At 45.1% G+C, this 23,341-nt stretch overlaps 1 protein-coding gene across 7 annotated transcripts in view; it reads right to left on the reverse strand.

The window, feature by feature from the left end:
- Window positions 1–23,341, reverse strand: part of GCNT2 (glucosaminyl (N-acetyl) transferase 2 (I blood group)) — a 109,134-nt gene that overhangs the window by 45,382 nt on the left and 40,411 nt on the right. Inside the window, exon 2 of one of the 7 annotated variants that reach the window (XM_074038890.1) lies at window positions 4,416–6,217. The exons of the other annotated variants lie outside the window; for them this stretch is intronic. Within the exon in view, the coding sequence (XP_073894991.1) occupies window positions 6,204–6,217 (14 nt within the window). The 3' untranslated portion in view covers window positions 4,416–6,203. Of the gene's footprint in view, window positions 1–4,415; window positions 6,218–23,341 lie in introns of those variants that run through there. 7 annotated transcript variants of the gene reach the window in all.

Below are 23,341 nucleotides of genomic sequence, written 5' to 3' on the forward strand. Positions count from 1 at the left end.
GCCACTTCTTTTCATTTTAGTGTTATCTCTACCTCTGGGCACATACAGACACAAATAATGAAAAATGAATGTGTGCCAGGCATGGTGGCACGCACTCGTAGTTTCAGCTACTCAGGAGGTTGAGGCGGGAGGACTGCTTGAGCCAAGGAGTTCAAGGCTGCAGTGAGCTATGATCGCAGCACTGCACTCCAGCCTGGGTGACAGTGAGACCCTGTCTCTTCAAAAACTTATTTTAAAAAATACATTTGTAACGTGTCTAAGTAGAAGATTATCAGTGGCAGAAAAATATAACAAGGTAGATTTAGATTCTAATCATGTGTCAGAATATAGCATACACACACACGCGCATGTACACACACACACACTGACAAGAAGGAACAATGAATTACACCCTTGGGAGCACAGTCACACACAGGGCAGAAGGAACCTAGGAGTGACATTTTACATGAAAGAATCAGTGCTGATATCATAGAATGAAATAAATGTGGGGAAAAGAAAGAGATCAGATTGTTACTGTGTCTATGTAGAAAAAGGAAGACATAAGAAACGCCATTTTGATCTGTACTATGAAAAATTTTTCTGCTTTGAGATGCTGTTAATCTATAACTTTTGTCCCGACCTTGTGCTCACAAAAACATGTGCTGTATTGAATCAAGGTTTAATGGATCTAGGGCTGCGCAGGATGTGCCTTGCTAAAAATGTGTTTGCAGGCAGTATGCTTTGTAAAAGTCATTGCCATTCTCCATTCTCTATTAACCAGAGACACAATGCGCTGTGAAAGGCCACAGGGACCCCTGCCCAAGAAAGCCTGGGTATTGTCGAGGTTCCCCCCACTGAGACAGCCTGAGCTATGGCCTCCTGGGAAGGGAAAGACCTTACAGCCCCTCAGCCCGACACCCGTAAAGGGTCTGTGCTGAGGAGATTAGTGACAGAAGGCGGCCTCAATGCGGTTGAGATGAGAGGAAGCCATCTGTCTCCCGCACGTCTCTGGGAGTGGAATGACTCGGTGGAAAACCAACCATACATTCTATTCTAAGAGAAAACCGCCTTATGACTAGAGGTGAGACATCATGGTGGCAATACTACTCTTTACTGCACGGAGATGTTTATGTAAAGTTAAACATAAATCTAGCCTACGCGTACATCCAGGCACAGCACCTTTCCTTAAACTTATTTATGACACAGATTCCTTTACTCACATGTTTTTCTGCTGACCCTCTCCCCACCTTCACCTTATAGCCCTGCCACATTCCCCTCGCCAAGACAGTAAAAATAGTGATCAATAAATACTGAGAGAACTCAGAGACCAGCGCCAGTGCAGGTCCTCACTTACTAAGCGCCGGTCCCCTGGGCCTGCTTTTCTTCCAGTGTACTTTGTCTCTGTGTCTTATTTCTTTTCTCAGTCTCTCGTCTCCACCTTGCAAGAAATACCCACTGGAGTGGAGAGGCAGGCTCCCTTCATCAAACACACCTAAGTTTGCATGCCTGAGAAATGTGATAGTGTTCCCAGAGAGCAAAAGTTGGATCCCATTTCACAAAGAGAGTTTCAGATAACTTGAGCTGTTGACACAGTATTATCTACAATATGTGGAGTGACTACCTACCGGCTCTCTTTAAAAGCCTGACAACCTCAGTTCTGAGGTCATTTCAAAGAACTTAAAGGATTCTCATTCTCCTTCCCACCCAACCCTCTCTCCAACTTCCTTTTCTGAAGAAAGAACAAAACCACCAGGGCTGCTGCAAAATTCCTGGACGTATCAGTCAGTGTAATTCAGGGGAACCAGGAAAAGCACAGGTCTGGTGGCATTACAGAGGGTTCTCAGAGTTCACCAGCTTCCAGTGCTGCAAGCGATCTCGCAGCCAATGTGAAGTATATTGGGGATTGATGTGGACAGTAAGGACACTTCCAAGGGAGAAATTAACTGGTCCAACTAAAAGATTAACTGTGGCAGCCACACAAGGTGTGTTAAGAGTGGGCCCTGCTCCCATCTTACTCCCGTAGTCACCTAGCAATCCTACCTGCCAGGGCTTGTGCCAATTGGAACAGCTGCTCCTGTTAGGAAAACATTTGATGAACAATGCAGCCATTTCCCCGCCCCCTCTCTGTTCCACTCCACCCCTTAATTTCCTACAGTGAACTGTAGGAATGAATGGCAACAGTGGCATGGATGTGATGGATATTGATTTGGATATTAATGTGGTGAGCTGCTAGAGAGTTGGCGGGGATCTTTGAGATCACCCATCACAACCCCGTTATTTTCACAGATGAGCAAATTGGGGCCTTTAAAAATATTCTCCCCAACGTCATTCAGCTGGATAGAAACCAGAGCCTTAATTCTACAGTTCCCTGGTCCAGGTGCTGAAGCCAGTCTGTTTGGGTAAATCCCAGCTGCTCGCAGTGCCAGGGTAAAGTTACTTAACCTCTTTACACAACCAGGCCCTCCCACTGTGAAAAGATAAAGAACAGTGGCTCTTATTTCAAATGGTTGTCAGGAAGACTAAATGAGACACCTCTTGCTGAGGGTTTGGCAGGAATCTGGGCACCTGGTACATGTTCCATAAGCATTAGCTATGGTTGCTGTTGTTGTTTCTCTGTTGGAAAATATCCAACACTTCTGACCCTGCTAATGAACTGATATTTTGATTTCTGTTCTTAGTAATGGAAAAAAAAAAACACATTTACCTTAAGGCTTTCAAATGCTTTATTCCCGGAGGTTAAATTCCATTTTCCTTCCCCATCACTGCCTCCCCTTTAGCCCATGGGAAAATATATTTATATAAAAACATATAAATATTTTTATATAAGTATAAAAATATTTTAACACATATATATGCATATATAAAAATGCATTTATAAATATATTTTTTATATATGTACTTTAAGAAATATATTTTTGTATGCATATTTAAAGTATATATTACATATGTATTTTAAAATATATATTTAAAAATATATATACATATAATACATATGATATATACATATATACACATAAATGTATTTATACATGCATATAGGTGTGTGTATATATATATTACTATTTTATTATATATATTCTCATACACACTCTAGAAATGTGACCGTATGAAGGGAACAATCCAATAACCATTTTGATGCCTTCACGTCTCTTCATTCTTACTAGAACCACACCCTTTTCTGTAAAATTTGTCCTTGGCAGGTCTTGTGGAGAACACAAGAGGAAAGTTGGAGTCGGAAAAGGGAGGCAAAGGGCTTTCATTGCAGGTTCAGTCCGTTTTTTCTCTTCTCTTTGCCTCAAGCCCTGATCCTACAATAAGGAGCTCTGATAAGCGCCAGTGCAAAACAAACTCAAGAAATCATTCATCATGATTTAGCCAAAGCAGATTGCAGATGGGAGTGGCAGCGTGATTTATAGTTCAAAACAGCAGCATCCAAAAATAAATAAACGAGGCCGGGCACGGTGGCTCATGCCTGTAATCACAGCACTTTGGGAGGCCAAGGCGGACGGATCACCTGAGGTTGGGAGTTCGAGACCAGCTGACCATCATGGAGAAACCCTGTCTCTACTAAAAATACAAAATTAGCCAGGTGTGGTGGTGCATGCCTGTAATCCCATCTACTAGGGAGAATGAGGCAGGAGAATGGCTTGAACACAGGAGAATGGCTTGAACCCAGGAGGCAGAGGTTGCAGTGAGCCCAGATCGCGCCATTGCACTCCAGCCTGGGCAACAAGAGCAAAACCCCGTCTCAAAAAATAAAAAATGATAAATAAATACATAAAGAAAACAAAACCCCAAAACCACGTCCATCATTTGTCCTGACTTATTTACAGTGGTTTAGATGAACAGACCCAGCCTAGCATGTAATGCCTTCCGAGTGGCTGGCCCTAGCAGTAGGTTTGTTTTCTTTGGTGTCTGTGGCAATTGAACAGACATTTCCTTCCAGTAAATAATTGGGCAGGCTAAGCTATTAACTTCCAACCAGGGCATTATTTCTGCTCTGCCCACTTTAGTTGGCTCAACAGACTGAAAATTGGCGTTAAGTGGTCATTCTGTATCAATCCCACCTCTCTCTGTCCCAGGATAAACTTTACAGTCACAAACAAGAAGACAGCACGAGGACTATGGCTAACAACACGTCATCATCTCAACTCAACATGAAAACCAAGGGCTGGGCTGCCCGGGGGGTCCTTCTGAGCAGTGCTGGGATTTCTCTTCCCTCACAATGAGTTAGTTCTCATTAACCTTCCACGAGCTCTGCTTCCATTGCAGGTGAGTTTATAAAGGCTGAGGCAGATGCCGGTCAGGGGAGGGGCAGGACTGGAACCCGAGTCTGACCTGCTCTCAAACCTTACTGTTCTTCATCACCCTCTGCAGAATGAGTGGCTATTGAATCAAGGCAGTACCTTTTTTTTTTTTTTTTTTTAAGGCAATGCTTTTTGATGAGTCCTCTCATCTCCACCAAGACCACTCCATCTTGATCTGTGTCTAAGGCTTTAGTTGTGTCCGATTGACAACCTCAAACTCTTTGGCCACAAGCGAGATGCAGGAAGTAAGTGAAAACAGATCTCCAAGCAACCACAATAATCATCACACATTGTAGGACGGATTCAGGCACTCAAATGCCTACAGGCAGGTAAGGCACAGTGCGGGAAGCTGGTGAAGGGTCAGATGAGCAGAGCCGATGAGTTCACAGAGGGCAGCGGACATTGAGGAGGGTTGGGTGGGGGCCACAGGGAATGAGAGAGCTTGCATCCCTCCCCACTCCCCTACCCCCCGCAATTAATGCCACATGGGGTCATGAGCCCAGGGCTGCCAGCTCTTCCAGTGTTTTCAGAGAAGTGAGAAACCTGAATGTTAACAGAAAAACTCTCAAACTTACCCCTAAGGACTGCATTTGGCCCTCAGGATGCCAGTTTTGTCTTCTTTGGTTTAAGCATCAAAGCTTACATCCTTTAAATCCCTCTGAGGCTTAGCCTATTAACTCTTAGTTTAGTCACCATCATAACAAATGTTCTTATAGCTACACAGATACAAAGTCACAAATTAGAACAGGCAAACAAAACTGGCAAGTTCAGGTCTCCTGCTGACAGCAGTAGGTGAAGTAAGTTCAACTACAAATGCAGAGCTGCATGAGATCATTTGGAGTAAGGATAACAGCATTTATACAGCTCCATGCCCATTTTATTACTTGTTTTTGGTTTTAGTTTGTTGTTGTTGTTGTTGTTGTTGTTGTTTGAGACAGAGTCTTGCTCTGTGGCCCAGGCAGTGGTATGATCTCGGCTCACTGCAACCTCCGCCTCCCGGGTTCAAGCGATTCTCCTGCCTCAACCTCCCGAGTAGCTGGGATTATAGGTGCCAGCCCCACAGCCAGCTGATTTTTGTATTTTTAGTAGAGACGGGATTTCACCCTGTAGGCCAGGCTGGTCTCAAACTCCTGACCTCAAGTGATCCACCAGCCTCGGGTCTCACAAAGTGCTGGGATTACAGGCATGAGCTACTGTGCCCAGCCCCATCTTATTTTACTAGATCAATATCTCTAGTACTTATAGAGATCAAACAAGTTAATTTCTATGAAAAGACTTGAAAACTGTGAAGAAAATAGGCCAACCTAGCTTTCTTTGAATATAAGCAGAATACAAACATTTAGTGAAACAAATAGAAATGGATTAATAGACATGTTATATATATATTCTGCACATTCTATTTAAAAAGGCATTTCTGAAATGTTTATTTAATATAATGGGTTTTTTCATTGAGGCACTGTTTTTAATAGCACAGTATACAGAGATAACAGACTGGGATAACAGTTTTATAAGACTAGAGGTTAATATTCCTCTTGTGAAGAGGTAGCCTATAAATCAATAAGAAAAGGTAAATAACCAAAGAGAAAAGCAGGTACATGACAATCACAATGCATGACATCACATGACAATCACAAAGTACATGACAATCACAAAGCAGAAAAAACTAATGGCCAATGAACATATAGAAACACACCCTTTTCACACTAGAGGTCAGAGAAATTCATATTAAAACAAAATTATGCAATGCGGTAAATTCCTATAGTTTGATGTTGCTTCAGCATCCATTCTGAAGATAAGCTGGACTTTCTCATACCAGAAGCAGGACTTAGTCAACCCTTACTTAAGACAGTTTCCAGTTCTCCGCCTCCTCCCAGTTCCTCAATGTGGTTAATCCAGATATCTGCCTTAAACAAGTGCTCAAAAGTGATGATCTTAACAACAACAACAAAAAAATGGATCTAAGTTAACTTCATTTTTGTATGCTTATCCTTTTCAATGTTCTCTCCTCCACAAGAATGTAAGCTCCATGAAGACAGGGCTTCAAATCTACTCTTTTTTTCTTTTTTTTTTTTTTTAACTTTTAGACAGAGTCTCACTCACTTTGTTGCCCAGGGGCTGGAGTGCAGTGGCTCAATCTCGGCTCACTGCAAACTTCGCCTCCTGGATTCAAGCGATTCTCCTGCCTCAGACTCCAGAGTAGCTGGGATTATATATAGACGCGCGCCACCATGTCCAGCTAATTTTTGTGTTTTTAGTAGAGATGGGGTTTCACCATGTTGGCCAGGCTGGTCTCAAACTCCTGACCTCAAGTGATCCACCTACCTTGGCCTCCCAAAGTGCTGGGATTACAGGTGTGAGCCACTGCACCTGGCCAGCTTCATCTACTCTCTTTTTTTTTTTTTTTGAGACGGAGTTTCGCTCTTGTTGCCCAGGCTGGAGTGCAATGGCATGATCTTGGCTCACTGCAACCTCTGCCTCCCAGGTTCAAGCGATTCTCCTGCCTCAGCCTCCCTAGTAGCTGGGGTTACAGGCATGTGCCACCACACCTGGCTAATTTTGTGTTTTTAGTAGAGACGGGGTTTCTCCATGTTGGTCAGGCTGGTCTGAAACTCCTGACCTCAGGTGATCCACCCGCCTCGGCCTCCCAAAGTGCTGGGATTATAGGTGTGAGCCACCGCACACGGCCCTTCCTCTACTCTTTACCACTGAAAATGGCAGTGCAGAGCAGAGGTACCCAACAGATATTTCTTGAATGAGGTCAATCAACTACAGAAGTTAGAAAAAAGACTACAAATAAACCCACTTTTAGATGAATCAGTGAGGGATGGTCATACTGGTGGTGGGTTAAATCAAGGAATAAGTGTTTGCAAAGCGCTAATTTTAAGGCACACCTCCTACCACCACAAAGTTCAAAAACAAGGACCTGGCGTTTGCTTTAAATGGATTCAATAGGCCGGGTGCAGCAGCGCGCACCTGTAATCCCAGCACTTTGGGAGGCTGAGGCAGGTGGATCACCTGAGGACAGGAGTTCAAGACCAGCCTGGCCAACATGGTGAAATTCCGTCTCTACTAAAAATGTAAAAATTAACTGGGCAGGGTGGCAGGCACCTGTAATCCCAGCTACTCGGGAGGCTGTGGCAGGAGAATCACTCGAAGCCGGGAGGGGAAGGTTGCAGGGAGCCGAGATCCATTGTACTCCAGCCCGGGCGAAAAGAGTGAAATTCCGTCTCAAAAAAATAAAATAAAATAAAAATAAACGCATTCAACAAACCAAGGAATTCGAGCCCCTTAACTTGGCCCGTGAGCACTTCTGCTCCTGGGGCTCTGGGCAGACTGCTCGGTGACCTCCCAGGAAGGAGGTTTCCCTGCATCTCGCCAATTCCCAGGGCGACAGAGCCCACTCTGCCCACTTTGTGGCTGAGCTCCCTGGCGTCAGGGAGTGGAGTCACTTGCCTGGGATGAGAGGAGGCAACTCCAGGAGCCGCGGGGGGCGTCCGAGTGCAGAGCCCCACCCCCTGCCCTACATGGCTGTCACCTCCCTCACACTGCACAGCAGCCCCCTGGAGCCAAGGTGTGATTTCTCTCCATCTGATGTGCAAGAAAGCCTCGGGGAGGTCAAGTTGCTAGGCCACAGTCACGCGCGCCCAGTTCTCACCAGCCTCCGGAGTGCTTCTTTTCTATTTTTCATTTTCATGTAATTTTGTAAAGATGAGATCTCACTCTGTCACCCAGGCTGGAGTGCAATGGTGAGAGCATAACTCACTGCAGCCTCGAACTCCTGAGCTCAAGAGATTCTCCCACTTCAGCCTCCTCCTATAGCTGAGACTACAGGCACTTGGCTAATTTTATTATTATTATTTTTTTTTTTATTTTTTTTTTTAGACATGGGGTCTAGCTATTTTGCCCAGACTGGTCTTGAACTCTTGGCCTCAAGTGATCCTCCAGCCTTGGCCTCCCAAAGTGATGGGATTACAGGCTTGAGCCACTGTATCCAGCTTCCTGAGTGCTTCTGAGCTCCTGCTTAACAACACTTTACCCCCTTTTCTGATTGCAATGATCTCTCTGAATCCCGGTTCTTCTTTCTATGTGTGTCTCTCTATCTCTCCCCAAATCTCTTTCTGTCTCTGTCCTATTCAAAGGCCCTCTCTCATTTTGGAGCTCCCCAACCCATTCCTCCTACCTCCCCCTAAGTCTTTCCATTCCACTCTCAAATGCTTCTTCCTCTGGATCCTGAATTCCAGCCTCCTGGAATAGGTTTTCGTTTTTTAAATTAACTATTCTGTGCACAAAAGGGCAGGCTTCAATTATCTAGGAAACTCACAATTATGACCAAACTGTTACCTCAGGTAACGTGAGGCAAATGTATTTGCCATGTGATTCTACTTCAGTCTTCAGTGTTTCTTCTGCACAGGACCGTGTAGTAGGTATTTAAAGCTGTGGGCCATTCACTAGGTCTCTGTTGCAACAACTCAACCCTGCTGTTGAGGTGTGAAAATAGCCGTAACAATGCATGGCTGTGTCCTAATACAACTTTCTTTACGGATCCCGAAATCTGAATTTCCTACAACTCTTCCTGTCACGAAGTTGCTTCTTTTGATATTTTTTCAATCATTTGAAAATGTGGCCGGGCGTGGTGGCTCACACCTGTAATCCCAGCACTTTGGGAGGCTGAGGCGGGCAGATCACCTGAGGTCAGGAGTTCGAGACCAGCCTGGACAACATAGTGAAACTCCCTCTCCACTAAAAATACAAAAAAAAGTAGCCAGGCGCGGTGGCAGGTGCCTGTAATCCCAGCTACTTGGGAGGCTGAGGCAGGAGAATCGCTTGAACCCGAGAGTCGGAGGATGCAGTGAACTGAGAACGCGCCATTGCACTCCAGCCTGGATGACAAGAGTAAAACTCCATCTCCAAAAAATAAAAAAGAAAGAAAGAAAATGTCAACCCAGCCTTTTGGCCAGAACTGCCGTCTTCCAGTTAAATAGATGCTATATGAGATACGCTATCACGGAAAATTTGGTTGACAAGAAAGAGGATTTAATTTACCACATAAAAATTAATTTGCCAAGATGATGAACAAAAGGGAAAGAGGAGAGGCACCCAGTGTATGTTATCTAGGCCTTTTAGAAAACATGGAGTTGTTCCTTTGGCCACGTATATGCGAATCTATAAGAAAGGTGACATTGTAGGCATCAAGGGAATGGGTCCTGTTCAAAAAGGAATGCCCCCAAATGTTACCGTGGCTAAGCTGGAAGAGTCTGTTCCCCAGCATGCCGTTGCCATCATTGTAAACAAACAAGTTAAGGGCAAGATTCTTGCCAAAAGAAATAATGCGCGTATTGAGCACATTAAACACTCTAAGAGCCGAGCTAGCTTCCTGAAACGCGTGAAGGAAAATGACAGAAAAAGAAAGAAGCCAAAGAGAATGGTGTCTGGGTTCAGCTGAAGCACCAGCCTGCTCTACCCAGAGAACCACACTTTATGAGAGCCGGTGGGAAGGAGCCTGAGCTGCTGGAGCCTCTTCCCTATGAATTCATGGCATCATAGGCGTTAACAAAATAAAAGAGCCCTGGACCGTAAAACAAACAAACAGACAAAAAACATTCTTGGCTCAAGGGCAGTACCAAAATAGGCAGATTTGGCCCATGGTCTATAGTTCCCTGATCTCTGCTCTAGATTATAATCATGCTCCCCCCATCCTAAATTTTGCAATTTGGGGATCTTTACCACCACCTGTAATTTCTGTGTTTTTCCAGATGAGGAAGTGTGAAATGAGGGAAAATAACAGTGTTGAGCATCCCTCTCCCCACGCCCCCTTTACATGTACCATCTGAGTTGCAGTGCAAAGGGGTGGATTTATAGAGAATGTAGGCAAGTAATTTACACTCATAGCCTCAGTTTTCTTTTCTGTAAAATGCAGGTAATAGAAACTACCTCACAAGGCAGTGAGAGTTAAAGGGGATGGTAGGTATATAAACATATGCATATAAATGTAGGCACATGTCCTGGTGCCCACCAAACCTGGTTTCTGCTGGAGGTGACAAGGAACCCATGAGTGGACAAGCTTCTCTTGGCCAGTCCTAGATATGCCAGGGCAGAGTCAGATGCCACTTTGCATGCCTCCGTTTCCTTTCGTCTTCTATAGAATGGAGACATTAAGAACGCTGACCTCATAGGGTTCTTAAGAGATTGAAATAGGCCAGTATATAAAAAGAGTTTAGAACAATGCCTTGCACGTAATTAGTACGTGACAAATCTCAAGACATCCCTCTCTGTCGCCAAACCCAGCTCATCTAGGCCCCTGAGCACCCTGACCACCTTCCAGGGTAGGTTTAGTGAAGCCGAATGGCTGGTGTGCAGGGGTGGTTCCGTCACCTGAAATATCCCTAAGCACAGGCAGAAGCCCTCAAGGCCACTGTTGTCATGGGCAGTCTCAGCCCAGTGTGGGGGAACTGCATTTCATTCCCAATTGCAGCCTGGTCTTTGACGCTGCATCTGACTTGGTTGCTCCAGTGAGCTGGCCTGCTGGTGCACCTGCAAAAAACCAATGATGGGGTCCATATGTGGCATGGTGGTGAAGACCACTGCGTTTCAGTGGAAGACCACATTTAAATCTGGCCCTGCGGTTTGCTAAGGGGCCCTGAGAAAGCTTCTAAAAATTACTGTGCCTTAGCTTTCCAATTTTTAAAAGGCCGTAGGAGAAAGCCTATCCAAGTGGCGGAAAGTAAATCTAAGAAGCTTTCTATGGCTTCTCTGTCTGTTACACCACCTGCCCCCACCCCAACTTACCTTGCTCTTCCAGGGTCACCCTGCTTTTCTCTATTTCCCTAGCAACCCCACTGGGAGAGAAAGTTTCTTTCCCTTCTGGTGTTAACTGCCCAGCTGTTAACACTAAATACCCAAGCAAAGATAACAACAACAACAACAACAACAACAAAACCCACACATGAAAACTTTATCTTTGACTATATTCTGTTAAATTTCAAGGAACAGCATAGGTAACTATTTGTCTTTCTGCACCGAATGTCTCATCCGAGAAAAAAAAAGATTAGAAATTCCAAGAGACACTATTTGACAATCTAGCTGCTGCCAGAGATCTATATCTAGAACATCCCGTCCTTTATATCTTCCGAACACTTTCAAATAAATGGAAACAAAAGTCTTAAAATAGAGATAGGCAGTGATTTCTTCCAACTTCTAATGTTAATAGCCCTATTAAATTCTGGACTCATTTTCAGTTTACTCAGTCCACTCTTACACTAGCTCCTTTCCTACAGAGCCAGCCATTTGCCTGAGTTTAGACAGTTTGTTAGGGCAGAGGACTTGGATAGATCCCAAAAACCAGATGTTTCTTCTGCTTTCCCAGAAATTAAATCAGGAACAAATCTGCCTTCAAGATACATCCTGTATTTGTACCTAACTGGAGACAATTTTTGCATTTGATGCTCTCACTGGGTAATATAGTTTTAAGTTCACATTTTATATTTAGCCATCTATCTTTTTATTTTATTTTATTTACTTACTTATTTATTTATTTTTGAGATGGAGTCTTGCTCTGTCGCCCAGGCTGGAGTGCAGTGGCACAATCTCAGCTCACTGCAAGCTCCGCCTCCCGGGTTCACGCCATTCTCCTGCCTCAGCCTCCTGGGTAGGTGGGACTACAGGCGCCCGCCACTACGCCCAGCTAACTTTTTTTGTATTTTTAGTAGAGACGGGGTTTCACCGTGTTAGCCAGGATGGTCTCGATCTCCTGACCTCGTGATCTGCCTGCCTCAGCCTCCCAAAGTGCTGGGATTACAGGTGTGAGCCACCGCGCTTGGCCTGCCATCTATCCTTTTAGATGACATCCTTAAACTCTATCCTCTCTCCTAAAAAACAATCGGAAAATCGTTATCAATGGAATAGGTCCAGTCCGGGTCCACTTTGGATGGGGTCTTCACGACTGATATTGTAGCTTTGATTACTACCCTTCAATGTGTTGTAACCTACATAAATGAGTGGTTTCAAGTATCTTTTTCTTTCCAGGTTATTGATCAGTGCTGTTCTGTGGAACATAAACATATTGGGCACTGAATTCTTCATCCTGACATGGAAAGGTGAGCAGGAATGGGGTGGGAGGTGCTTAGGGTGATCAACTGTCCCGGTTTGCCCAGAGCTGAGGGATTTCCCAGAACACGGGATTTCAGTACTAGAACTAGAGAAGCTTTGGCAGACCAGGGAGAATTGTTCACTCTAGACAGCATCAGTCCTAACCACTCCCAGACAGACAATTACTACTGAAGGTATTACTGATTAGGGATATACAATAACTGCTCAGTGTGAAAGGAAAAGAAACATTCAAATCATTATCTCGGGGGTGTGGAGGGGGAGGCATGCAAATCATCACTAAGTCTATAGTGCGGAAAATCTCTGCGTGATCCTTCTTCACATTTCCGTGAACCACTGAGGCATGGGGACAAATGATTAATATTCATGGGATGGCTTTACAGTGAACCCAAAAGAATGCATTTAAATTATACCAGCTACACAGATGTTTTCCAGTGGATATAGGAAGGTTTTGGTAACAAACAATAATGGGAGAACATAAAGAGATAATAATTTCTACTATAGGGCTTGGTGCGGTGGCACACACCTGTAATCCCAGCACTTTGGGAGGCCGAGGTGGGTGGGTCACCTGAGGTCGAGAGTTCAAGACCAGCCCGGCCAACATGGTGAAACCCCGTTGCTATTAAAAATACAAAAATTAGCCAGGTATAGTGGTAGGTGCCTGTAATCCCAGCTACTCGGGAGGCTGAGGCAGGGAGAATTGCTTGAACCTGGGAGGCGGAGGTCGCAGTGAGCTGAGATTGCACCATTGCACTCCAGCCTGGGTAACAAGAGCAAGACTCTGTCTCAAATAATAATAATAATAATAATAATAATAATAATAATAATTTCTACTATAGCATTACAGTTTCTAAACACCCCTCCCTCTATACCACGTGTAACTTGAGAGATCTTCTTTCAGGATGGGGTGGGATTAATACAAACATATGGGATTGTAGGGATGGAATGCTCATTCTAAGCTTTGTAAGAAATAGGCAGTGAGGCTAGAAAATGTAAACTCATTTTAAGGAGCAGGACAATCAGCCAGCCACTTGATCTCTCTGGCTCACAATCTCCAAATTTGTATAACTCGGATTAGAGGATGCTCTCTAAGGCCCCTTGTGGTTTTTAATGCTGTCATTATTTTAGATTCAGCATAGAATAAAGAGGAGGCTGTTTTTAATGGGAAGACTGTACTTGAGAGGCTTGGTTTAGATTGAGTACCTGACAAACAAAGTCCATAAAGTGGTAGGATAATGGAGCAGAGATAAATCTAGAAGGCTTAGAAGTGGGGAGGAAGCTGGTTAACTGCAACAGACCAAAATCCTGGGAGAGAAGAAACCAGACAGGGACGTGTTCAGCCTCTCTAGGACATGGCCCAAAACTTTGCAAGGACTTCAGGGTCTTGGGGACAGTAGTTTTCACATAGGACACAAGAGGGGATTTGGACTCCAAGGCAGGAGGGCCTTTTTCAGTAGGCCCCCCAAAGAACCTGAAGAAGGAGCTCAGACTTGGACCAAGAGCAGAATTACATTTTCAGTGAAGGAAGAATTATGTGAAGATTGGGTCTAAGGAAGGAGATGGCTAGAAAGAAAATGAACCAGGAAATGTCCAGAAGAGAGGGCCGATGGTAGCACGAAGTTAAATTTATCAGGATGACATGAGTATCTCCAGCTTACTCAGGAAAGACTGAAGTTGTAGCCTCCGATATTTTCACAGTTAAGTTCTGATCTTTTAAACCTGGCTGAGGAGGAAGGTTATGGTAGAATACATTTCACAAAAGTACAGAGCTGAAGGGCAAAGCTTCAAAAGCGCAACTCCCATCCATCCATTCTCCAGAAATGTGATGTCAAAAGGAGACACAAGGTAAGTGGATTCAGGAAAAGCCTTCTGCCACTCATGGCTTTGTCCAGAAGCACTTAAGAAAGAATGCCACATGCTGGGTGCCGTGACTAATGCCTGTAATCCTGACACTTTGGGAGGCTGAGACAGGTGGATCATGAGTCCAGGAGTTCAAGACCAGCCTGAGTAACATGGCAAAACCCCATATCTACAAAAATTACAAAAATTAGTTGGGCATGGTGGCGCATGGGAGGATCGCATGAGCCTGGTAAGTTGAGGGTGCTGTGAGCCATGATCACGCCACGTACTCCAGCCTGGGTGACACAGTGCAACCCTGTTGAAAGAAAGAAAAGAAAAGAGAAAGAGAGAGAGACAAAGGAAGGAAGGAAGGAAAAAGGTAGGAAGGAAGAAAGGAAGGAAGGAAAGAAAGAGAAAGGAAAGAAAGAAAGAAAGAAAGAAAGAAAGAAAGAAAGAAAGAAAGAAAGAAAGAAAGAAAGAAAGAAAGAAAGAAAGAAAGAAAGAGAAAGAAAGAAAGAGAGAAAGAAATCCACATGAGGTCAGAGGGTGAGAGAAAGACAGGTGCATGAGCAGTCCTAGCATCGAAAAACTACGTTGAGAAATGGTTAGAAAAGCAGTTAACATATTTTTGCTTAGGGCATAGCTGACACAGCAAATGGTCCACTATGATGGTGGCTGGACCTTGGGTTGAAGAACAGCCTGTCTGGAGCAGATGCTGCCCCCAGGCTGGGCTCAGAATGAGAAGCATTCCCAAAATAAGCAGGATGCTTTGGAAAAACTGAGTGGGAGAGAACTGTCATTGCTGATGCCCAAGAGCAGAGGAGCATTTAGGAAACGTCAAAGAAAAATTGAACATGGGCCAGGTGCAGTGGCTCATGCTTATAATACCAGCTACTTGGGAGGCTGAGGTGGGAGAATTGCTTGAGCCCAGGAGTTTGAGGCTGCAATGAGCCAAGATCATGCACTGCAATCCAGCCTGGGAGACAGAGTGAGACCCTGTCTCAGAAAACATAGCTGAAAGATACTGTTGGAAGTTGACCCTTCAGGATTTGGCAAAATTACCCGGGGTGTGTGTGTGTGTGTGTGTGTGTGTGTGTGTGTGTGTGTGGTGGGGGGAGCAGGTGGCAGGGGGTGATGCAGGTGGTGATGATTTGAAGTTGACTGGGCAGCAGTGCTGTGGGGCACCAACATCCTAAAATTATTTCCATTTGATTCAACTCAATAAATGTTTCCTGTCAACCCACTGAATGCTCACTATGCTAGGCTGCCAAAACTACAAAAGACCTCAAAGACATTATAGTCTAGTCAGGGTAATATGATATTCACATTAATAATGATAATGCAAAGATTCTAGAATGACGTAAAAGCATTACAACAGAGGTTTATAAAGGTATAAAATTGGGAAAAAATGAGATCAGAAAAAGCTTCCTAAATGACACACCAATGACATGATGTGTTACCACTGAATGACATACGATTAAATAAGGCCATTATTTAAATGAAGAGATGGAAGACAATGGCCCAAACAGAGAGGGTGACATGAAGAAAAGGACCTATGGCAGGATTACAGGCATGGTGGCTTTTCTGAAGGGTCCCTTTCAGGGAAGGCAGCAATGGGAGTTGATGGTGGGGTAACACAGGTAATACTGAGGGGATCTCCAACAGGGAGATTTTGACATCCAACCTGCCATGTTGAGATGTCTATACTGAATAATTTAATAAGTTGTTGACACTCACTAAAGCTTTTGGACTTCTTTTTCTTTGAGATAGCATCTTGCTCTGTTGCCAAGGCTGGAATGCAGTGGCGCCATCATAGCTCATTGCAGCCTTCACCTCTGGGGTTTTTCTTAGGGCTATGTTGTAAGAAGCAAAATATGTTAAGAGTGTTAGAATGGTTTGAAGAGGGAAACTCGGGCGAGAGAGACCACTTGGAATGAGTCTGACAATAATCTGCTTGACAGGTGTGATGGGCCAGAGTTAAGAACAGTAATGGTGAAAACAGGAAGGGTAGAACTTGCTAGAAAACTCTCACAGACAAAATGTACAGAATGTGCTGGCTGGATCTGGGGGTACCAGAAGGGGGGAAGTTGACTGACTTGAAGGATGGCCATACCATAGAGACTGTGAGTGGAAAGCTGGGTGTGTGGAGAGTAGGGAGGGGTCAGTAGGCACTCGTGGAAGCTTCGAGAAGAGATATCCAAAAGATAAGGAGATGTGGCAGAAGGCCTGGGAGCTCACCGCAGGGAAATGAATGGTCAGTAATGAGGTGGTAGTGAGAAACTGTAGATGTAATGAGATCACCAAAGGGAAAAGAACTGCAAGAGCCACGAAGTAAACTGAGGAAAGAACTGAGGAGGATGTTTCCTGAAAACATTTCTTGAATTCTGAATTTCACTGAGAATAGTGGCTCCAAAACTCAACTGATAGCTAAGTCTCATTTCAATAGTAGGTAAGATGATGAAAAGAACAGAGCTCTTCATTTACACTCAAGTTTTTCAGCGAGGGATTATAAAACCCCTTTATAATTGGCAACGTGATCGCCTTTTCATCATCCTGAGGTTTCGGCTGAGAGTTCGAGGGCAAAGTCAAAATTCCATGATAAATTTTATGGCTTCCATCTTTGATAATTCTCTTGCTAGCACTTCTAACCCTATCTGCCTTTCTCAATAACAACTTCCAGAAAAGATCGATTCTATACATTGCATTGTGGACAGGAGACAGAGCACTGGATTAGAAGTAAGAAGAGATCAGTTTGTGCCCTGGCTCTGGCAATTATTAGCTGTTCAATACATCCAAGAAATATGTACAGTAGCTATACATCTTACACAGAAGTGAGGTTGCAGAGTCAATGAGTAACGGGAAAAAAGCCTAATAGTGAAAATTCCTCTAGAGACATCCCTTAGGAATGCACCACATTCCAACATGGTCAGTCTTCCCTTTAATCTCTTTTCTTTTCCTTTGAGATAGCATCTTTCTCTGTTGCCAAGGCTGGAATGCAGTGGCGCCATCATAGCTCCTTGCAACCTTCACCTCTGGGGCTTAAGTGATGACCCTCCCACCTCAGCCTCCTAAGTAGCTGGGACCCCAGACACGTGCCACCATGCCCAGCTGATTTTTGTATATTTTGTAGAGATGAGTCACTGTGTTGCCCAGGCTGGTCTCCAGCTCCTGGGGCCAAGTGATCCTCCCACCTTAGCCTCCTGAGTAGGTGGGAATACAGGTGTGTGTCACCAGACTTGGCCAATTTCATTTTACTGTTTTATTTTTTTTGTTGAGATGTGGTCTCACTATGTTGCCCAGGCTTATCTTGAACTCTTGGGCTCAAGTGATCCTCCTGCCTTGGCCTCCCAAAGCGCTGGGATTATAGGCATAAGTCTAGCCTTCTCTTTAATCTTGGTCCAGTTGGTTGTTTCTTCTAATGAGCACTAGGTGAAGAAGTTAGTTTGAGCAGAGGAGCTATGTTATGAGATAGACATATACAGTCCTTTAACATTAGTGAGCCCTGGGAAGCAAACCCCATCAAGAGAATGAGCAGAATCCTTGGCTTACTCTGGACCCCACTCATTGGGTGAAATGAAGGGCAGGGTAGCATGGCCAACACCATTTAAACCCATATAAAACGTGTGCATGTGCATGTGCATGTGTACATGTGTGCATGCATATAATCAAGTTTGAGTAGGTTAAACGAATATAAGTTGGGACTCCATCATCTTGAGTACTGCTCATGTGCCTGGGGTATGCTAGGTGTAAACAGAAATAGGCCTGTGCAGTGGCTGCCCTTGAAACCTAGTCTAAAAGGTCACTAGGAATACACAACACAGCATGGCAAAACTGATATGGTTGGGCGCAGTGGCTCATGCCTATAATCCCAATGCTTTGGGAGGCCAAGGCAGGAGGATCACTTGAGGCCAGGAGTTCAAGATCAGCCTAGACAACACAGTGAAATTCTATCTCTATAAAGATTTTTAAAATTAGCTGGGCATGGTGGCACCTATAGTCCCAATTGCTCAGGAGGCAGAGGCAGGAGAACTGCCTGAGCCTGGGAGGTCGAGGCTTCAGTGAGCCATGGTGGTACCACTGCACTCCAGCCTGGGCCACAGAGCCAGGCCTTGTCTCCTAAAATTTTTTTAAAACATAAAAATAAAAAGACCAATAATAGTACAACGTGGTATAAGAGTCCAGGGGAGTGAGAATTAGGAAAAGAATTTTACAGGGTGTGACTCTAAGCTGAATCTTAAAAAATAAAAAAAAAAAAAAGCACACATCAGTCAGATGCAGGAGAGGGAGGAAGCGCATCCGGGAGGCTCCCGGGAGACAGACTGCATGTGTCAGGGCAGGAAGGCTGGGAGTGGCAGAACAGGGACCTGCAAGTTATCTGGGGAAGGGCACAGCTAGAAAAGTCACTGGAAAGGCCAAGGGGGCCAGATCTCGAGGAGCTCTCTGTTTGGCAAAGGCGCTGGGATGCTACCCCCACACCGTAGGGGAAGGGAATCCATAGACAGTTTCTAAGAAGGAGAGGGATGCAATTGGATGATCATGAGTGCATGTTACAAAGGTCATCCTGTCACTGTGGAGGATGGATTAAAGCACGGGTCAGGTAAACTAGTTAGGAAGAAATACTACTTTAAGAGAAAGAAGAGGAGTAGACGACAGCGCCAGAAGTGGCAAGTGTCATGGAGGAGTGACACTATCTTGGCCAGTGGTATTGGGGTAAAAGAATTCACCAAGACAGTTGTAGGTAGAGAGAGGTAGATTTTTTTTTTTTTTTTGAGACAGACACTTGCTCTGTCGCCCAGGCTGGGATGCAGTGGCACGATCTTGGCTCACTGCAAGCTCCCCCTCCTGATTTCACGCCATTCTCCTGCCTCAGCCTCCCAAGTAGCTGGGACTACAGGTGCCTGCCACCATGCCCGGCTAATTTTTTGTTTGTATTTTTTAGTAGAGACAGGGTCTCACTGTGTTAGCCAGGATGGTCTCAATCTCCTGACCTCATGATCTGCCCATCTCGGCCTCCCAAAGTGCTGGGATAGCAGGCGTGAGCCACCGCGCCTGGCCGAGAAAGGTAGATTTATGCAAGAAAGTAGGAAGATACATTGCAAGAAGGCAATGGGCAGGCCAGCAGAAGCTGACTGCAAAGGAACAAAGGCTTGCTGGAGATTTTACAGGAGAGCATTCATGCTGAAGAAAGCTTTGTGCAGTACTGACAACACCAAGGTTGCAGGGAGCTAATGTGCAGGTGTCTGGTGATAGCTGGTCATGGGGAAATCATGAATTATTTGCTCAGGAGGCTGTGTCCTGGACCATGAAGAAAGGCAGACTTGCAGCTTCTCTGCTTTCCCTCTTCGCTTTTCCTTGATTCCACCAGCTTGAGTCCTTTTCCCTCACTAGGACTCCACAGAAAACAGGCCCGTGGCAAGATCTAGTTTGCTGAGTGTTTACTCTGTGCTCAGCACTTGCCCACGAGCAGAGCACTGCCAGATCTGTTTTTCTCTGGCCTCCTGCAAGGGCCTGTGTGGTTCATGCACTGCCTGCCTCATGCCCAGTCCAGCTGTCATCCTTGTTCACTTTGCCATGGCCACATGGGCTGCTTTTCTGCCTCTGCAGACACCAGGCTCACCCAGGACCCTTGCAATCCCTAATCCCTCTGCCTGGGACCTCTTTCACAAGTGCATGGCTGGCTCACTCTCATTTTGGGAGGCAGTTCATGTGCTACTGTTACCAAGAAGCTTTCCTGTCCCATTTCATCTACAGTAGGTTGCTCCCTGTATATTTCCCTGATAGCACTTCTCATCATCTCTAATGATCCGCCTTCTCTCTCTCTACTATTTATTGGCTGTCTCTCCCTTCTAAAATGTGTCCTCCATGAGGTAGGGGCCTTATGTATCTCATTCACTGCTATTTCTCAGTGTCCAGCAAAGTGTCTGGGTGCTCCATAAATATTTACTAAATGAATATCCATTTTATAGATGAAAATACAATAACAATAACTAACTCATTTAGACCCTACATATTTGCTATCTATTATTATTGTCCCGTTTTACAGATGAAGTCACTGGGACACAAAAGTTAGGTACTTTGTCTGAGGTCACACAACTTCTAAGTGACCGACTGGGATTCACGTTCAGGCCGTCTGGATGCAGGGTCCAGGCTTCTGCCATCTGTGCCGTATTGCGGTGCTGAGACTAAAGTTGACAGATGTCAGGGGACACATGGCTGGTGATGGAGGAGCCAGGAGTCCAACCTGGTTCTCTCTGACTCTGGAGTCTGAGCCTTTGACTCCTACACTCCAGGAAGAGCCAGATCAGCAGGGATGAGGGAAGGGAGAGCTAAGGGAGAGATAGAATCCAGCCCACAGTTCTGAGCTAACAGAGAATGGTGTCAAATTCAGGGACTTGCAAAGGGGAGGGTCTGAGTTTAGTTCAGAACATGTGTAATTCGAGGGGCCCACCGCACACATTCTGTACTCTGTTTCCTGTTTTTGGAACAGGGCACATTACTCAGCCCCTCTGATCCCGTCTTCACATTTGCAAAATGTGGATTTAAGTACCCACTGGACAGGATTCTTGTGGAGATTCAACTGAGATACTCTAAACCCATAGGCACATGTTCAGTAAATGTTAATTGCCTTCATCTTTCCTGCACCTCTGCTCACATGAAAAAAGCCAAAATCTCCAGGAAAATGGGCTGAATATCAGGATGAAAGAGAGTTTTTGACTATTCTGCAAGCTAAATAAGATTTAGAATTAGCTAAGTTTCATCTTCGGAACACTCGCAGTAATTGCAATCATTCAATGAAGAATTCATTAAACTGGGTTCAATTTAAAATAAGCGGATAACGTGCTACCTCATTCCCTTGGATATTTCTTTTTATTCTGATTTCTTGTTAGGCATACGCATTATTTGTCTTTGGACAAGTCAGATAGATAGATAGATTTTTTTTTTTTTTCGAGACGGAGTCTCACTCTGTCACCCAGGCTGGAGTGCAGTGGTACGACCTCAGTTCACTGCAACCTCCGCCTACTGGGTTCAAGCGATTCTCCTGCTTAAGCCTCCCGAGTAACTGGGATTACAGGGTCCTGCCACCATGCCCAGCTAATTTTTGTATTTTTAGTAGAGAAGGCATTTCACCATGTTGGCCAGGCTGGTCTCGAACTCCCGACCTCAGGTGATCCACAGGCCTCAGCCTCCCAAACTGCTGGGGTTAGAGGCGTGAGCCACCACGCTAAGCCATGTCACATATTTTCATCTTAAACTTTCTCATCTGTAAAATGGGAACAGTCCCCTTCTTATGGGGTTTCATAAGAATTAAAGGAGATAATGTGTAAGAAATTTCCCTTGCAAATTAAGTACTGTCCAAATATAATAGAGTGGCATTATTATTAAGCATGTTTTTATGAGAGAAAAGGGTACGGTTAGGTCAGTTAAAATTGTTCAAGTGGTTAAAGTCGTATCCACCCACACACCCATATGCATATCACTAAATCTTGCCCCTCTAATATCACAGGAGGGATGTGCTTATTTGTTTGTTTGTTTGGAGACCAAGTCTCACTCTGTCGCCCAGGCTGGAGTTCAGTGGCGCGATCTCGGGTCACTGCAACCTCCACCTCCCCGGTTCAAGTGATTCTCCTGCCTCAGCCTCCAGAGTAGCTGGGATTACAGGCGTGCACCACCACACCCAGCTAATTTTGTATATTTAGTAGAGGCAGGGTTTCACCATGTTAGCCAGGCTGATCTCGAACTCCCGACATCTGGTGATCCGCCCACCTCAGCCTCCCAAAGTGCTGCTAACAACCACCAACCCACCCCGCCACCCAGTGTAGGACAAGGGGTATCCAGCAGCGGGCCTGTGCTTCGCTCTGCCCAGCGTCACCCTGAGCAGCCTCCTCCACCAAAGCCTGCCCCTAGCCCTTGGCTTCAGGGTAGGAAAGGGATCCAAGAAACGCTGGTGAGCATTCTTCACCCCCGTGATTTGTTTAGGGATAGGAATTTGTTTTTGTGGGTTTTTCTTCTTTTTTTTCAGAGAAGGTCTGACTCTGTCAAGCGATCCTTCTGGCTTGGCCTCCTGAGTAGCTGGAAGTACAGGCGCACACCACCATGCCTGTTGAATCATTTATTTTTTGTAGAGACAGGGTCTCACTTTGTTGCCCAGGCTGGTCTCAAACTCTTGGGCTCAAGGGATCCTTTCGCCTGGGCCTCAAAAAGTGCTGGGACTACTGGTGTGAGCCACTGTGCCCAACCAGGGATGGGAATTTGGCCAAGCAGGGCCAATCTGAGGTCTCCCTTAAGCTGCTGCTGGAAGTCTCAGGAAAAAGGGTTTCTTGTAGTCCAGGAGTAACGAAAAGCAAGTACACTTGGAGATACTTCTGGCTTTCCGGAGAGAACTTGCGTGATGGAAGCCAGCACAGAGATGCAGAGAGATAGAGGGACCATCTCGACCTGGCTGTACCCATCAAGGGCCCATGCCCAGGACCGCCCCTCAGACCTGGGCAAACAGGGACAGTTGGTCACTCCACAGGGAGACGACCTAGCAAGAAAGGGTCCTGAGCACACAGTTTCACTCACTGATCCAGCTTGACTGGGAGCTCCCTTGGGCATCTCAGATATGTGACCCAGTAACTTCTGGTGCTTATTTAAGTTCCTTTGACTTGAGTTTCTGACACTTGCAGCTGAAAGAGTCCTAACACCCTCCCAAAGAATGTGCGCATATAAATAAAAGTCACAGTTAAAAAAGCAAAATAAATCAAAGTAGGAAACGCGGTATTTTTAGAATTAAAAAATAAGGAAATGGGATCATGTGGTCCCTTCTGAGGTCGAGAGAATTTGACAAAGGGGCTCTGAAAAAAAAAAGAAAACGTATACAAAATGGAAAAAGGAAACGAGACAAATGAAAACATTCTTATGGAGGAAAAAGATCATGGCATGAGAAAGGTCAGAGTAATGAATGAGCAGACTCCAAAAACACACTTAGTGCAGTGAGGGAAACAAGGGAACTGAAGCCAGAGTGGGGTAGCTCTGCTCCTTAGAGACAAAACCACGCCGAAGTGTAAGAAGACAATCTAGCCATGGGAACGGACTGTGAAGAAGATCAACCAGCTGCCACTTGGGTACATGCT

The sequence above is a fragment of the Macaca fascicularis genome, chromosome 4 (genome assembly GCF_037993035.2).
Source record: "Macaca fascicularis isolate 582-1 chromosome 4, T2T-MFA8v1.1".
In the NCBI taxonomy this organism is placed as follows: Eukaryota; Metazoa; Chordata; class Mammalia; order Primates; family Cercopithecidae; genus Macaca; species Macaca fascicularis.